Source organism: Vidua macroura, chromosome 3, assembly GCF_024509145.1.
Source record: "Vidua macroura isolate BioBank_ID:100142 chromosome 3, ASM2450914v1, whole genome shotgun sequence".
Classification (NCBI taxonomy): domain Eukaryota; kingdom Metazoa; phylum Chordata; class Aves; order Passeriformes; family Viduidae; genus Vidua; species Vidua macroura.
Window position 1 is genome coordinate 105,737,559 of NC_071573.1, and position 18,885 is coordinate 105,756,443.

An 18,885-nucleotide genomic window follows, 5' to 3' on the forward strand; every position below is an offset into this window, starting at 1 on the left:
CAATGGATTTAAAAGGGCTTTGGAGCAGATCCTACAATTCAAAATAGGACTATTGTGTATTACACGTGGACTAATGAACCAGATATACCTCTCAATAAATACAAAATCTGAGGGGTGATTATTTTAAGAGAATTTCCTCTGTAAGCACCTAGTTTTACCCTTTCATGCAATTATCTTCTTGATTTATATAAGGTTATATTTATTATAACAGGTTTATATGCTGAGAAAAAGACTCAATAAGTCTAAAAAGAGAACAATGAACAGGGCATGCTGCAAACTTAAAAAGCTAAGTGCTGTAGAGAATCTCTAGAAGGAAATATCATTGTCCATTCCAGGAATGCCCAATACATCCATTTTCCTCTGCCTTTTAATTTTTTTTTTTTTTTATTCTGTAAAAGCTTCATGATGGTCTGTGCTGATCCATCTTTTCAGAACATGGAATTACAGCCACTTCCTCTTGTGCAGGAATAAACCTTCTCTAGTTCAGTAGTATCTTTACCTCCAGCTTCTGTTAGGAAAGGGAGTTGGTGTTATTACAGCGAAAGAACATAGGTAGCTCAGCTTAGACATGAGCAGCTAATAATTAACCTCCAAAGCTGAGGAAATCTTTTATCAGTATCCCTTAACTTATTTGTTTGGATTTTCTGGTTTATCACAACCCTCCATGTCACTGCAATATGAAGCTCAAATTCCTGTATGTCCATGTACTGCTTGATCAGGACAAATAGTTTTACACAATATTTCAAAGGCTCTATCATATTACTTTCTTAGAAGATAGGTCTCCATCCTCCTCATACAGTTCCACTGCTATTTAATGTGCACAAGTCCTGACTTGAAAAGAGTTTAAGTGAAAAACCTCACTTAATTATCCAAACAATATTCCAGCTCCCATTCTTTCAACATAAATCCAAGCAATTAACTTTGTTAGACTAAGAATCTGCAGTCTGGTGATAAAATTTCTCCTGGTCCCTAGCTAGTATTAATTATAGCTAAACCTGGACATGGAAAGATTGGAATAATTTTGTGTCTCTTCTTTCAGATCACAGAATGCAAATAAGATCCAGAAATAACTTTTCTATTCTGCAGCAGCTGGCAAAATCAGGTGTTAAGATTGGCTTTTACCATATGATCACAGCGACTACTAAACAGTATAAATTTTTTAAAGGAACAGCTTGCCAGTTCTATAGCAACTTGGACTATAGTTCCTGTTTTTATAAACTTCCAACCTTTATAAGTTAAGCCCATTTTTATTGTCAATACTCTTCACATTTAACATGATGCCAACTGAAATTTTTTCCCTTAATTCTTACATTCCCAGAAATTACTAGAAGATGAAAAAAGAGAAGCATTTAGCTTCACTTTTAAACCTGCTTTTTCTTCAGTTTGCTAACTCTTACAAGCTTGCTTCAGCTTTTTGTTTTCTTGAGTGTGTTTGCCACACATGTATGAGGACACAGAAGAATCAACAAAACAAAGTTAACACAGGTTTAAAACAGCTGCTGCCTGCCAAGGCCATGCTTAGATTGACAGAGTCAACAAAAGCACAGATGGAACAGACTAGGACACCTGCAAACTCTTACTGTTAGCTATGGGCCTTCATTCAGTACAAGAAATCATATTTTTTTAATGTGATATCAAATCACATAATTTGTAATGTGAAGCATCTGATAGACCACCTGAAGTCACTGGAGCAGCAGCTGATTGTCACCACCACTGTCCCATCCAACAAAGCATTTCTGCTTAACTTCAAGCACCTGTGCTTGTGATTAACATTTCCACAAGCACCTGGAGCCCTGCTCCTGCAGTCTTCACTTTGTACCCTGGCCAACATAGGGACCTGCTGTCCCACCCTTCAGGGCACTGACAGCCCTCACCAGCCTCACCTGGCCCCCAGCCCACACTTCTGCACAGGGCTCCAGGGTCTCCAGCTCTGTCCTTCGTAAGTCTCAGCCTCCCAAGTGACACTGTGGAGTGACTTCAGCCCTGGCCCTGTGTCCCAGACCAACATCAGATACACACTACACACAGCTTGACACCTGGATGGCTCCCACCTTGCAGCTTCCCTTCCACCATGTCTTTGGCAATCCCTCCTGGACAGACTTTGGGCCCATGTTTAGCCTTGTCTCCACTCCTGTCTCTGCCCCTGTCCTCTTTTGCTCCTCACTGGATTCTCTGGATGGATGCTGGACCTGTAACATTGATCTGCCTTGTCTGGGACAGTCAATAGACCCTGCTCCTGTGCTCTGCTCAGGTGCTGTGGGACTGCATCCTGCTTGGAGAGGGCACTGCCTGTGTGGGGTCAGCCTTGGCTCATGGTTCAGGGAACAGGCAGATCCTCCAGCTCTGTGACACTCAGAGGAGTGATTCAGTCAGTAAAATCAACCATTTTCCTTGAATTCACTGGGCTTTGGATCAACCCATGGAAAGTTTTTTTTAAGACAATGGGAGTATTTGCAGTCTGCAAGATGAGCCCTTCAGACTCTTCACTGAGATTCCCCAGAAAGTGCAGAACTTTGAGTGCTCTGCAACAAAAATGAGAACGCCCAGACATGCCAGGTACAGTGCAGGGATCCCTGTTAATGTGTGCTACTTCAACTCCTTTAAAATATGAACTTTCAAAGTGCAGAGAAGGCAAATGGGCTAACTAAAAATTAAGTCTATTTTCAGCCACAAAAAGAAAGATTGTTTTATGAAATGAACTTTATACCATTTCTATTTAAAAGGCACAGAGTAATTTTACAGAAATCTAGGACCTCTGTCCTAGAAAACTCCATTCTCTGAGGAAAATTTATTCCAGTGCAAAGTGTTAGAATCATTCTTCCAGCAAAAGGACAGGGATGATACAGAAAAATGTAGAGAGGGAAAGGAACACAGTAGCATGTTACCCTGATTAACTACTTACACAGAGGCTATCTCAATAGAAGTTTATTAAATGTCACAGTTTTCTGGCTCATAAGCCATCTGGAATTATCTGACCATGGTCACACTATTAAATTATCTCAGCCTCCAAAACCTCTGGTGACCACAGGGTGACCACATCAGAACTCCAATTAGAACAGTTCCTGGCCTGTGCCAACCCTTGAACTGTGACTGGGAAAATGCAATTAGTCCAGATAAGAACTTTACAGAATCTCTTTCAACAATAAATCCATACAGACAAGAATGCTCAGTATGAGAAAGGTCCCTGAAATGAATTAATTTACCTGTAGAGCAGTAGCTCCAGCTTCTGAGGAACTTCTCTTATGTTACAATCCAATGGGCAAAATGGTGGAGCCATAATTTTGCTGACTCCTCTCTGTTCCATTTTAAAGCTATGGAAGATTGAGCCTGCAGAATTCCATGATAATATTTGACACCCCACGTGTGTGATCAGAACCCAGGTAACTACAGGCCCCACTGGGAACCACACCTCATGCCCAGCCAGAACAGAGACTGCTTATCCTCCAGCAAGGTAAGCAAACCAGATGGTTCGTCTGATAGTGATGAATGGTACATCTACAAAGGTGTGGATCAACACATTTTAAGAATCAGTGACCCCTTTAATGTAATGACACTCACAAAAAAGCAGAATCAAGCCTGCTGAAATTCTTGTTTTGCACAAATGTAACTAGGTGTAACATCTTCTCGTACGTGTGGGCTCCCTTTGAAAACTGGGGATTAAATAGTTACCTTCTTTAAATTTTGCTTTATGGTTGTACTGTCTCTCTCCACCACCTTCATCATTTCTTGGCTTGCCATGTACAAGATGTTGGCTGCAGAAAAAGAAACAAGCAATAATGTAAATACATAGCAAAACTGTTAAAAAGAACAATACAGACACAACTCTGCAAAAAAGGAGAGCAACTAGAGCAGTCATTGTCTTGACAATCCCATGGAAAAGAATGCCATTGACAGAGCAGTTTGTCTCACTTAACCAAATGATTAAAAAGGCATACAGACTGAATTAACTCACCTCCTATTAATTAATTCCATAATGAATGGAAAAGGAAAGGATTTTTCAATTGTAACTCTTATCTATCTATCCTACAGACTTCTAGATCAGTCCATGGTGAGGACTTTCTCTCTCCTGACTAGAGAAAGAACTCTAATGACTAGCTTGTGTGGCAAGCACATTTCTCTCTCTCTCAGGATTTTTCATAAAGGTATACAGAGAGAAATGAAAGAGAAAACAATTTCTATTTCTGCTCCTTGTTTTTCTCTTGTGGAATTGTTTGGAGAATTGTTTACCTAGAGTGATCACTTGGTTGGATCATGGTGGATTGTTTGGGCCTGATGGCCAATCAGATCCACCCGTGTCTGGACTCTGGCGAACAGGGTCATGAGTTGTGAGTAGTTAGATATGGTAGTTAGAGGAAGTAGCATGTAGTTTTTATACTTTTATATAGTATATTAATGTATTATAGCATAATTATAATAAAGAAAACATTCAGCCTTCTCAACTAAGTCAGACATCATCATTCTTCCCATTGGGTTCGCCAGCATCTACAACAAGCTTGCACTACATACTTTTAGAAAGGTAAAGGTCAGTATGAAAATCCCCTATGAAGGGTTTTCAAGACTGGGCTTTAAATACAAAACATAAATTACAAGGCATTATTAAACAGTAGATTATTCAATTATTGACATCTCATTATGCAAGTTATTCAAACATTCAACACAAAAAATAATAAAAACAATGGCAACTACAAATATGTAGTTGTCCTGTGTAAAATTGATGGTACCTGTCCAGTTAGGACTGGACACCAAATGTCTAGGCCTTAGCTCTCTGGAAAGTAAAGTATTAAAAATAGCTTAGTGCAATTTATTTTGAGTTGATCTGGAAGATACTGTTCCAGAGACATAAATGATTAGTCTAACATTTGGACACTTAATTAATTTTATGAAGTCTTGAGTTGAGTCTTGAAAAGTGGGCTGGTTTTTCTGGATGCCTAAATATTCACCAATTTAAACATTCTGACACAGAAGGATCACAATGTCCACCTAGCCTGACTTCTCGTACAACAAAACCTACAGAATCTCAACGTACAGTCCAAAACCTGGCTTTGAACAAGCACTGTAGATTATAAATTCTGCTGCTAGAAAAAACATTGTATTCAACTGCAGAATCAGGAGCTGCTCCATGCATTATGTTTCCAGAATATGAGAGGATCTTCAAAGGGTGTTTTAATAAGGGCTAGCCATTTCTGTCATCATCACACTATACTGAAGAAATGTGAAGCCAGCCAATGAATTAGCACTTCTTTTATCTCTTTATTTGGGCCAGTTAGCTTACTGGGCTAATAAAATGGCCAAGCCTCTCCTGACCTCTGATCACAGAGATATTCATAACCTATATGTGGGCATAAATGACAATATTCTACTTTCTCACCAGCTTGTAAAACCAATGTGGCTAAGTTATCCAAAAGCATTTCAATTTCTAGGTCTCAGAGTAACTGAAAGTATTCTAAGATACTAAATCTTCTCCTGAAAAACAGGAGAAAATGGAAAGATTCTGATAATTTTAAAAATCTGAACCAATGAAGTTTTGTGCACAAGTAGTTAATGACAGTGTTGGATCTGATGTTGCTTTGAGACAGGAGTAAAACATTCTCATACTGTGAGATGGGGAAGGAAATGGCAATCACATAGGTCTTTGGTGGTGACCAAAACATGGAGTTGGCTGAATTCCACCAGTGCTCTAAGGAAACAGAATGCCACTTAAGAGATGAGTGATGCCACTGGAGATCAAATGTTAATAGACAAAGCCAGTGCTCTCAAATGAATAAAAAAAAATCCTAGAAAGTAACATCTACTTCTGAGCCAGTCAAAGCAGATGCAATTCAGTTATAGGCCCGCAGAGCTCTGCCTTCTTCAATCAAACATTGAATGCAGCTCATGCAAGTTCTTCCTTTCCTTGACAAGATGAAAGGGTTGTCATAGACAATCCAACAAATTTGCTGGTCCCATCCTACTCTGCTTGGAAAAGTGGTCTGCTGTTTCATGTCTAGCAACCCAGTCATCCAATCCTGTGGTGCAGCTGGCAAAATCAGTGCATCTACAGCATTGTTGAGTTCATATCCTGACATTGGTTGTCTTCTCAATTCAGCTTCAAACTGATGAATGACAAACCTTGTTTTTAGAAAGATGCACATCTTCAAATGCATCTTCAAAAATCATCTAGGAAAAACTTAAATAAGAGATAGGAAAGAAAACTGGAACAAGTCCAGAGCAGGGTCAGTAAATTGACCACAGGGCTGGAGCACCTCTCCTGTGAAGACAGGCTGAGAGAGTTGGGGCTGTCCAGCCTGGATGAGAGAAGGATTTGGAGAAGATTTATAGCACTTTCCAGTATCCAAAGGGGCTGCAACAGAGACAGAGAAGGAATTCTCACAAGGGCATGGACTAACAGGATAAGGGGGAATGGCCTTAAGCTCAAAGACAGCATGTTTAGATTGCATATTAGGAAGAAATTCTTTACTGTGAGTGTGGTGAAGCACTGGCACAGGTTGCTTCAGAAGCTGTGGATGCCCCATCTGTGGAAGTGTTCAAGGCCAGGTTGGATGGGGCTTTGAACAATCAAGTCTAGTGAAAGGTGTCCCTACCCATGGCAGGAGAGTTAGAACTGGATGATCTTTAAGGTCCTTTCCAATCCAAACCATTCTGTAAGTCCATAATGAGGAATTCCATAAGTATGTAATTAATTTCTGATTGAGTTCTGTTTCTAATGTGATAACTCTATGACTTTAGTGCTCAGAACTATTACCTATAACTGAAGCTGTTTGCCAAAAGCCCTGCTCTGTATCAAGTCAGGATGTGGAAAGCAGCCCATGCTACTTTAAGTGCTGGTGATTCAGGTGACCAAGGTGGCTCACTGGATTTAGAGGATTTCTCAAAGCACTAAGTGTAAGAGCATGGATTTGGCAGGATATCTGTGGCAACAGGACTTGTACCAAACGCCCTATATGAGGATCTCAGTATGTCAAGACTTCTACTTTCCAGCCCAGAATGCAGTTCTTGTTAGCAGGCCACAGTGGACAGCACACATGCACAGAGCTTCTGCATTACCTTGCAGTACCTGCAGTGGATGGAGGCCAGGGATGACAAATACCAGTGGCCCTCAGTGCAGAACCTGACAGATTCAACACTACTGGCATGCTGCAGGCAGCTCTCCACCCCCAGTTCAGTCATACAGTGGGAACAATAAGTACTGTCCCTTCTCCCATCTTCCTGGTTCCTCTGTCCTACCTCCTGTTCTCGGTGCTCTCTGCTCATACTTCTGGGTGGCTTGTGTGTTTTTTTCAGTAAATAATAAGAATTGAAGTGGAATTCACACATGTAGTAAACTGAGATTAATCACAGAGATACTAAAAGTAAAACTGTAAGACAGCAAAGGCAGTAAGGGCAGTACTTCAAAAGGAAATGTCTCTGAAGGTTTGGGCACTGTGCAAGAAAGGGAACCAGGAAGGCAGGATTAAGCTAAACCGGATGAACAGCAAGGTTCAAGAGTCTATTTCAACCAAACAGGAATCCTTCAAATTTTGGAAACATGATCCTAGGGAAACCAATAAACAGGAACTTAAACTTCAGCAGGCGTTAAGTAAGAGGAAATTGCAAAGAGCAGAAGTAGGTTTCCAAGAACAAACATTAAGGGATTTAAAAATAAACAATAAAATATTCCTTAGGTATATCAGAAAAAACATGCTTACAACAGAATTTGTATAGGCTAAGGGAGCAGCTAAAAAAGATAATGATGCTGTTTGGAAGATAAATTACTTTCCTTTATGGCATCCAACTTTCTTGTTCAATACATTCAGGAGGTTTTTGCTCTCTATATTCTTTTTCTGGTGATAACAATTTCTCTTTGAGTAGTGAGATATCAAGAAGTAGCAACAGTGGAGAGAGAACAAAGAATACATCAGAGCTAGAAGATATATTCAGGGTTTGAAAGAACTCTAAATAGAGAATTGCTGAGTTAATAACAATCTTGCTACACAAGAATCACCCTGTCCTATGGCTTTGGGAGTAGAAAATACTATCTAATTGCTACTGATTTTACAAAGGAAAATAGGATTTTACTGATCTTTAAATTCTTCAGTATGCACAACCAGTTGACAAAAATTACAGGTCTTTAAAAAACTCTTTCACATACGACACAACAAACTTTGGCTGGAATTAAACATCTATAAAATTAAAGGCTGTAATATGATAAGGAGTTTGGAAGCAAATAAAAAAAAAAGGCTTAGATAATCCTAACAATAATTTCTTCTATGGATTAAATCACTTCTCAAGATGACTCTATTTTCAATGATAAAATCTTTAGACCTTAATCTGAATTAAATTACTAAATTGAGGTGGAATGAATCCTGGCCAAAGATTCTAGTCCAGGTCGATATTAAAATAAATGGGTACCTGATTTCTTAATGATCTGGTAAAGTACTTTACTGACAGCATTTACACAGGACACGATGTTTGTCAGTTGTGAGGAACAGGCGGTGAGAATGAGACAGATTCGATGAGAAGAGAGAAAAAAATCAATGCACTAATGAAGTTCAAATTAAAGAAATCAAGATACATGCAGAAAAAAGAGTATTTTTTCCATTACTAGCTTACAATCAATGCAAAGAACATAACTGGAATCCAGAGATCCCCCAGATGACTGGTGTTCATTATCTGCATTAACTCAAAAGTCCAATCAGACCATATACCAAGTTTCTTAAATAGTAGTAGGAGGATGATGCAGAATTCTGCAGTACCACTACAGATCACACCATGTGACCATACCTGAAGAACCATTTATTCTGTATGCTGACAGTCACAACCCCTGAGGGACACTGCAAAACTGAGAATGGTGGGGAAAACAATCAAAAAAGTACAATTAAAGATCTGTTGCCATCATGCTTGTGATACTTCATGACACACTGGTTTTCCCTCTCTTAGAGCACAAAATATTTAAATACAAAACAATAAAAGGAAATACTTTTTAATGTTAAATGCAATTAATTATGAACCTTGCTGCCACAGGAAACTGATCTGCACGCATATTTGACACATTCACTTTAAGTGTGTTGCCCTGAGCTTCTCGAATTGTAAACACAGTAAATAAAATTAATTTTAGGGCAAATCTCTACAAAGGCCAGATACCTCATACTTATATCAACCTCACCTTTTAGGTACCATTCTCTACATCTGCTACTACTCTTTTCTGGTTTCCTATGGATATGACCAGTGGCTCATCTTTCTCTTGAATTTTACTGACGCAGAATTTCAGCTTATGCCAGTGTGTCTCTCTCTTCAACAGCAGAGCTGCAGCTCTTTCAGCCCTTGTACCTCTTCATATGTATGAGAATTATGCCTCATTTTACAACATGTTAACCCACATGAATGAACTTGTGACCCACAACAGTCCCATGATATTTTCTTGTGGAACTATTCCTTAACCACTAATTTACCATCCTTGTAAGAAATTTACACAGAACAACTTGGCTCTCTAATGAATGACAGCATTCTCCTCTCCTTGCCCCCCAGTCTTGTCTTAGCTTATGAAGGTCATTTTGATTCTGTCCCTCTCCAGCACATCTGCAGCATATTCTAGCATGGTGCTTTCTGTAACCTTAGCAAACACACACACTGTATTCCGCTGGTCACATCCCTAAAAGCTACTGAACACTAAAGGAATGAAGATAAAACTGTTGCAAAATCCTACTAGATATATCTTTCCAGTTTCAAAGATCTTCCTGAATCCCATTTTCCAGGCAGTCATACATTTGTCTAGTAGATGCTTCAGGTATATCATATTCCCCAAACTTTGTTAGAACATAATGGGAGACACTGTAAATATTTTTATTATGGTCAAAATATCCTAAATTCACTGTTTCCCTCTAATCCACATTACTGTAAGATGTTTAATATCTGGGGAAAGCTATATTTAAAGATATACTATTATAAACCAGGAACAGTAACCTCTCTTGCTGCTACGGAATGTCAATCTGGGCTTCTTCAAAAAAGCTATTTTTCTCAGTGGCTAAGTCACAAGTTCAGGGAGAAATCTCTCTGCTATTTCCTAATACTATACTCTGCTAACCTTGGCATGTTTTGAATATTTAGTTCTTTCCTTTTCAAAAAAACTTGTTCTGTTTCCTTATTTCATGAATACCAAGCGGCTTTTTCTAAGGAAATAACTCAGAACTTCTTTTGTGTGCAATTAGAAAGCCATCTCAAAAGGCTCTCAAGGACTGTTACTTAGAGCTTTTCAGCAGCTCTGAAAATCAGGTTGTGAACTGGGCACAACCAGATGCTGACACTTAAAAAATGAATGGCATCTGAAATCTTTCACCAGGTTTGGAGAGGAAGGATGTCCTGCGGGATCACCCGCCCAGTGTTTGCTACATGGTGTTACAGTCTCTGGAAAGATTTCCAACCTGTGACAATGCTTGCTTTAGCAGGAAATCTCTAGAATCTCAGAATCATTACCGAGAGTCCTGGAAAAAATATTTCTTGGGTTTTATTGTCATGATTTCAACTAGAATATAAAATGCAATGTAGAGCCCACATGCTGAACTTCCTGTGTGAAGCTGTTGCACCCAAACCTGCAGAACCAGACACTGCACAAAAATAAAGCACATTCAGCAACCTGCAGCACTATGGCTCAAAATGCAAACGTAGGAAATGCACTTAATGGGCTGTGTGGAAGCTCTGCTGGAGCTGTGACCCCAGTGTCCATGCTGGGCTAGGGTGAGTGTGTAGCTTCAATCTGTTTGGCATCCAACACTGTCACTGAAGAGAGAAATATCCAGGGTTCAGTAAAGGTAAAAGAAGACAGAAATAAATATTCTGAAAAATCATTAAAAGTGAAAGGTAAGACTGTGGGACGAAAGGTCAAGAGGCCTAGAATTTTTCTGAATTATCACTGAAATCCTCCAAGACCCTGTGCAAATTAAAAAAATCTCTATGTCTCAGTTTTCTCATTTTAAAAACACGTTTCAGGCTGCTATGACAATGAAATGTGTTTTGTAGACTGTCTTAAAAATACTTGCAAGTGAAAAACATTGTGTAAAAATGTCTATAAATTAGTCCTTGAAAAATGTATTTCTTTATCAATAATGAAATTTACAGAGCTAAATTCATAATGTTCCCTTAGAATTGCTCACCACTACCTTGAACGTTACTTTCTACAGTGATAAGTAACAAAATCTTCACAGCTAACTGATGAAGAAAACCTCAAAAACAGAGCCAAAGGTTAGTCTGAAAGTACCCAAAGTCAAAACACGCCTCTGTGAGGAAACTGTGCTGGTTGAACTTAGAATCTTTCTCTGAACTGGCTTACTGAAGCCAACACCAAAGGCTTGGAGGACCTAATACTGCACCCATACATTCTGCATAGGATGTGCTGCCTCTGATTTTAGCAGGAATGTTTGAAGTGACAGTGTTAAATATTTGAAGGATGAGAACTGTCCTGTAGCTTGAAATTTGTGTGTCTTCCACCAGTCCCTAACTGGTATTTGGTTCAACTGAAATAAGCTGATCCTGCCATATAATGAAGGTGTACACAGTGGTTGCCTGAGCTTTATGAGAAGTTGTGCACTTGTAGAGCTTCCTCCCAAAAGCAAGGAGGGACTGAAGGAGGGACTTCACCAGTGATAAACCATGAGAACATTCAGTGTCTAAATAACCACAACACAGCTATGATGGGATGAGATGAACACCACTTGCATCAGCTCTTTTGGTAACCTGGATGTTCAGACCCTGAAATGAGGAGGGCGTTCTCACGGACATGAGTGTGAGTGCTCCACAATTCCAGTCACAACACACACAGTGGCTTGAAAGCTCTTTACTGGGCAAGGATGGTTTGCAGTATCAAGGCTGGAGTTAAATCCTAAATCCTGTCTCACAGGGATGTGACTTATGAAGCTATCTCTCTACCTGCTGAGGATACATAAACTGCAGCTCTCTCCTGAAAAGAGTTTGGAAGAAAGAAACAACAATTATTTTTTTCTTATCCTTTGCATGGAAGGCAAAAGTCCAGTGTCCCTGCATCCCTGCACTCTCAGCTCTATCTAGGAAACAGGCTCCTAACAATTTGGCTTTGAACCAGTCAAGGATTTCTAGGAAAAGAAATATAGAAGCTCTTTAGCTTTTCCTGTAAACATCTTTTTGCTTATTCATTACGTTGATCTGGTTTGACAATCTAAAGCAAATTTGAGTGGGCTTTGTTCTTAATTTTCATGGCATAATCCCATTCCTTCAAATCTGTACTTTTGCATATACTGGACTGATGCATGATGAGTCAGCCTGAGTCAGTGGGATAATCTAAAGCACAGAAAGTGAAGCTTATAACATGAATTTTTCCAGTATCATGGCCTTTGTAAATATTCCTTCATATGGATTTATTTCTAACAAAACAAACACAAAAATGCGGTTGCAAACCTACAGAAACTGGCCAAGGTACCTCGTGACAGCTGTAGAACCCCAAAGTGTTTTTATTATGTTCTATTCTATCTCAAGCTACTGATACCCCTTGTAATTAGTAACCAGATCACCAAAATTTAATAACAAAAAAAAAGCTAGTGTTAATTAACCATCATAAATAATTAGGCCTAAGAGCTTAAAATGATTCAAAGTTTAAACAGACAAATACCATGTTTATTGTGTTTTTAACCTTCTTAAAATGCTGTAATTTTTCATAAGCATGTCTTTTATATACACAGATTACCTTGAAAAATGGAAGCTCCTCATTTATTCCCAGGTCAGGCTTATGAAATTTACTGCCAACTTAGCTTCTCCCCATGATCCTGCCAGTGACCTTTTTCCTGCCCTGGTAGGATCATTCCCTCTCCATGGATTAAAGGTGATTAAGGATCAGTGTCAGTTCAGTCTCACACACTTGCTAAGCAGAGACGACAAACTGTGCCAAAATGTGTTTGATTTACTTGTGGGGGTTTTGTGATAGAGGAACCCTGATTGGACTCAAATCAAGGATCCAGAAAAGAATAGAGTGCTTTATATCATTGGTAGCTCTTTAACCCAAAGTGTCACAGCAAGGACTTAATATCCTTCAGTTAAATTATTAGTTTTCACAAACAATAATGACTGAAATCAATCAAGCTTTTCAATGCCTCGGGTTATTTAATCTCCAATTCAAGCAGCCAGTTGTTAGATGGATACCTATATCAATTGAGCTAAACTTCAAACACATTGATACAGCCACAGTGTAGCCAAGCAAATCATGTGTGAAATAGAAAACTTCCTGATTTTTAAGAAATGTATGCTTAGCATTATTATTATTGTTTTCTAAAGATTTCAGAACAATAGTCAAAACCAATTTCTCATCCGTTGACTCTCTGGGTATCAAGAGATCTATGCTAAAACTTGGGAAGTTGTGCAAATTTCAGGGAAGAAACACATTTCTTCTTCAGGATAGATAAACTTTATACTTGATTCTTGAAGCAGTACAGAGATTTCCTGTACTTGGACAGAAATATGTGGTTTTCCTTAAGTCTCTATAATTCTTGCTTGATTATTGAATATCCAAAGAAGATTTGCCTGCTTATTTGCAAAAAAAAAAAAAAAAAAGAGTTTAGATTAGGGCTAATTAATCATAAACTCACACTAAAAACTGAAGGGTCACACTCTGTGGTCTGAGAAAATTTGAGATGATCTGGAACTATGTCTTTATGGAAAGAATTATTGAAAAAAATTACTTTGAAAAAAATTACATAGCGCACATATCCATAAACTATAAAAGGTTATGTATTTCTGACTTAATCCTGATAAACTTTCAGAGATATACATGCCCTATATTAATTTAAAAATAGCTCTGTGTTGTAGTGCTGTGACAAGAGCCCATTCTGTGTGGCTTGCTCTGTAGTCTGTATATTAATTGCATAAAAATGATACTGTGTTCTTTGCTGGGCTAAAGAAATGAATTTACTATGATAGAAAGAATAGACAGAAAGAAATGCCATACTAATGAAACAAGGGGCAATAACAAAGGAAAAAATCCTTTTCAACTTCATTGGCTAATAAGTTTCAGGAAATCATCAAAATAGTTCCTTTTCCAACAAAAATGAGTGGTTGTGAAGATAGCCCCAATCTAGACAATTTAATGGATGCACACACACATTCTTTAACAGCTTGTTCATCAGACAAACAAAGACTACAAAGGGTACCCGAGCTCACTTCATTTCCCTACTGCTGCTGGCTTTAGATTATGTTGACTCTATCAACAAGATTGTGGCTGTAGGTGTAAATTTATTAAGTCTTACACATCAAAATATTGTTCTATTTTATAAGTTAGTAGGAGCTATGCTCTGCAATGGATACAGGGAGAAACACAAAGCCAAATTTGTACTTCAAGGTCCAGATAGTACAATTTCAGCAACATCAGCCTTGGAAGAACATACTGTAACAGTTTCTAGAGTGGACAAATTCAGAGGGAAAGAAGAGCATGGCCAAGCCTTCATGATGCTTCTCAAATGCAAATTGGGTGCCACTACTCAGATCAACCAACCCCTCAAGCAGATGAATACAGAGAGTGGAGAGACACCTTACACTGTTTTGTAAAGGTCACACATACTAAGATATTGTCTTTTTTTCACCAAGAAATGAATAAAGAACTGAAAGGGTTTGTAAGAGATCAGTGATCCCCTTGTGACTGTGGTGCAGGCTGTGGTTATTCTCAGTACTTCTGTAGGGTATTCTGAGATTCTGCAGCACAACAAGTTTTATGACCCTTCCTGGCCATGCTCACCCACCCACTACTTCTGGCTCCCTTGATTCTGTTCCCCATCTATAGAGAAGCTATGCTTTACACACTTAAAAAAAAAAAAAAAATCTTATGCATTCCATTAGCTTTATTTTTCCAGGCTGAATGTCACTCAGTTAATTCATTTATTCCTCAGTAAAACAATATTTTGCAGCTGGTCTCTGTCCTCCCTTGTGTTTGAGGCTGTCTTTTAATGAAAGACAGCTCACTATTGATTCAAAGCCACAAACCTGATGTACAACCAATCCAGGAAGAGAACTCTTGAGTTATTAAAAATATTTTGCAAATCATTTGTAATAGAAAGGAATATCAAGAAATAGAACAGCATGTGAAAGGAAAGCAATTTTACACGAATCCATTACAAGAACATCTCAAGGCCAAGAAATTAATAAGAAAAGACAAAGACATTGGAAGTCAAGGAATATTTAGAATTCTCTCAACAAATTCTAATTTAAATCTACATACTGTAACCACAAAAGCCTCAGGTCTTTAAGCCTTTACCTCAAGGAACAATGTCTTTACTAACTGGCAGACTTTTCTACTGCAGAATTTTTGACCATTTCTTGAAAGCATTTTGTTCTGCCTATTGGAAATGACATACCAGGCAAGATGGAATTTGGACCTAATTTCCAACTATTATTTCTTGTGTAAGTCAATAGTATATCTCAGTATGATGGTGTTTATATTCATCCAATTTTGAGCTAATTTTTCAGCAATATTTGTCACTATTTCTTAAAAAAACAACATTCTTGTTTAGTGTATTATTACAACTACTGAACGTCAGTTCTACTAGACTTGATATAAAAAATTTAGGAGTGGCTACAATTTACTTAGTTATTCCACATTTCTTACATAGAAGTCTGAGCAAAGGTCTTTATTAGTTTGCCCTTCTCTGACATTAGAGCCTTACAGGTTTGTTCTTAAACCCAGTGCATAGTACAGTTCTCCCAGACATGGCTTGATGGTTTGGAAAATGATGGTGCCTTTCATTGTACCTTCATCAAGTACTCACTAATTAGAGAAAAATCTACTAAATTGTTCCATAACTGCCAGGTTGTAAAGCACATATTTCCGTATTGGCTTACTTTTGAAAGTCCTTTGTCCCTTCACTGATCAACAACTTTGTAAAAAGCCTTTTCTAGTCTATTTTACCCCTCTGCCAACACAAAATGCATCTTCTCAGCTTCTGCTTTGACAATTGTGAAGTCAAACTTCCACAGTCTGTTTTCAACAATCAAACTGTTGTTGCTTTTGCAAGTACAAATGTAGGCTATATCTGCACCAGTGTATGAAGTGGAACCAGGAACTATTCTGAGGCCCTGAGGCCAAGTGGAATAGAATGGCTTGTTTCCACAGAATTAGATTCTTCCCCTACACAAACTGCTTATGGGGATGATGCATGGCAGTGCTAACTCAATTGAGCCTGAATAGTTGGAGAATGCTAACTAGAGAAGGCGAAAACCATACCAGAATTCAGTCACATTTTATGAAATTTCAGATTTGCTTTTAACTAATGTCTGACATCAGGCATGCTTTACCTATATTTGGGTTTCCTCAATCATTCTATGTTGCATCTGTTCACCTGTTTTGCTTGGTTCTTCTATGGTAAACTGTCCCTCATTATGGGTTCTGAAATTCTCAATGCTACTCTTGTATATTTAATCAGCATTACAGGGCTGGAAGTGATCTCCATTTTTCTTAGGATGAATCAATGGTACTATTGTTATTTTCAGCAGGTACTTATGCATCCTGTCATTAGGAAGCGCACATGATGAAAGTTTCATTATCTTCATAGGAAATCCCATCTAGAATTCTGCTCACATCATTAACTAAAATCTCATCTGAATCACTTTTGTTGCAATGCACTCCATTATATATTACCTCATCTACCATGGACATGTAAGTTAAATTACTGCTCTTTACTTGAAAACTCTTTCTATGCTCTTCAGTTGTCTCCTGTTCAGTCTAAACAACTCTATTTTATACCTGTCACAGGATTCACCTGATTATATGTGGGTATCTAAAGCTTAATTTTTCTTCACAGTCAGATGAAAGTACATGGTTCATCTCATCCTTAAGTACTGACCAAGATACATAAGACAAGTGTTACCTCTTTCTCCACTGACTATGTCAGGATTTTAAGGGGACTAGTGAATAAATAGAACTTTATGTTGTAAACGTGTTAAGTATTTCTGTTCTAGCACAGGTGTTACCCTTTTGTGAAAATATGAAGCCAATCTGCCCCATCTTCAAATGCTCTGTATCAAACTGCCATTACTCTCTGCCAATTGCTTTTCCTGCTCTATTACATATATATTTATATATATATATATATTTATATATATATATCAATATATATGTAAAGCAATGCACTGTGAGAAGTAGCTGAACAGTGTATGTTGTGGATTTCCTCCTCTACCATCAAGCATATTACATGCTGCACTTTGGATAGCTCCAAATTTTCTTAGAAGTCCCTTAAATCCATCTGTCATGCTCTGGCGGACATGATATTCAACAGGTCTCTTGTCTTTAATATGTGGATGCAAAGACAATCACATCTATCCTCCTGCTTTCTCCCTGCTCTTCTTTCCCAAGAGTGTTAGGTCCCTTCATATTGATATTCCAGCTCTGTGAGTTCTCTCACCTCTGTCTGTAAGACAATTAACTAATAATTTTGATGTTTTTTGAAGGTTTGCAGTGTGATTTTATTTTCCATACTTTTGAAATTTACATGACCTGCACATCACCTGCCACATCTACCATCTTCCAGTAGTCCTTTTGTCCCTTATGATTTTCTTTCTCCACCATAATTTCACATCATTCATGAGCACAAATTTGCTCATAGTGATATACAGAGGGATTTTTTATCTTTTCCTTTGAATTCATCAAGTGTCCTTTAGTAACTGTTTCAAGGTTAATCACCTTTTCATGGCTAAGGAAGCCAAAGCTCCCATGACACTGGTCTGATTGAAAGTGCTCCAACCTCTGTGCACACTTGAAAATATTCTTTTGAGGAAGCAGAGTGATTTTAATAGCCAAGTCTTATGCCCTGTGAAAAACAAGCAACCTCATTACCCTGTCATTAGTCTCTCACTCTCTACAGTTTGTTTCCATACATCTTTCTTTCCCATATTGACACTGCAGCTTCCCAGGAGACTTCTGATGCTCTGCCTTACAAAACTGTCATTTACTGTCAGGTTTTTTTTCACAGAATGAATCTGCTATTTCACCATTTGCCATTTAATATCTATTACTGCTATTACATCAGACTGTTGTTTGTGTTGGCTAAAGACCATGTAGAGACTGGGGACATCTTTTGTCAGGTGCTGGCAGTAATGACATGGAAAAGCCTGAAGTGATGCTTTCTTCTGTCACACAAGAGACTTCCAAAAAACCTCCACAAATTCTTAGTCTCTTTCTTCCATAACATTTCATTGATGCATCCCCTAGCAAATCTGCCTCGCAGCAGGATAATTTCATAATAATCTGTTATTACAAAATGCTTCAGAAATATTTTTAAATATGCAAAATTACAATTTTAAATTCCCACTCCTGGGCTCTGTAAAGGTAAATTGGACAATATAAAATTAAATTGATAATTTGCCAGTAATTGTAGCCAAAGGAAAGAGTCCCGAGTGCCTGACTGGATCTTTTTTTTTTTGGCATCTAAGAAAGAGTTACACTGCATGTGAGTGCTAATGGTCCCAGTCAAGCTGGCTTCAGCATACTTAGGCTATCAGGAAAATAACATTTCTGCTCCACAGATTTTACAGTTTATTTCTAAATTGTTACTGCTGAACACTGAGTTGCAGATATGCACACAGAGTTTTGCTTGTCCTTTTGAGGGACTACACGCAGAGGGTAAAAGAATAAAATAATTTGACTTCAATGGGATGATTATTGCCAAAGACTCTCCCATGAACAGAGCTGGGACTGTTCAGACTGGAGAAGCAAAGGCTCTGGGAGACCTTATGGTACCTTCCAATACCTAATGGGGCTACAAGAGAGCTGAGAGGGACTTTTACAAGGGCGTGGAGTAATAGGACAAGATGGAATGGCTTTAAATTGACAGAGAGCAAGTTTAGATTAGATATTAGGAAGAAATTTATTACTGTGAGGGTGGTGAAACACTGGAATGGGTTGTC

General features: G+C 38.3%; 1 protein-coding gene across 6 annotated transcripts in view; it reads right to left on the reverse strand.

The window, feature by feature from the left end:
* Positions 1-18,885, reverse strand: part of LDAH (lipid droplet associated hydrolase) — a 114,398-nt gene that overhangs the window by 11,835 nt on the left and 83,678 nt on the right. For all 6 annotated transcript variants that reach the window (XM_053974093.1, XM_053974096.1, XM_053974094.1 and 3 more), the window contains one exon: positions 3,670-3,752. In XM_053974093.1, the coding sequence (XP_053830068.1) occupies positions 3,670-3,752 (83 nt within the window). The remainder of the gene's footprint in view (positions 1-3,669; positions 3,753-18,885) is intronic.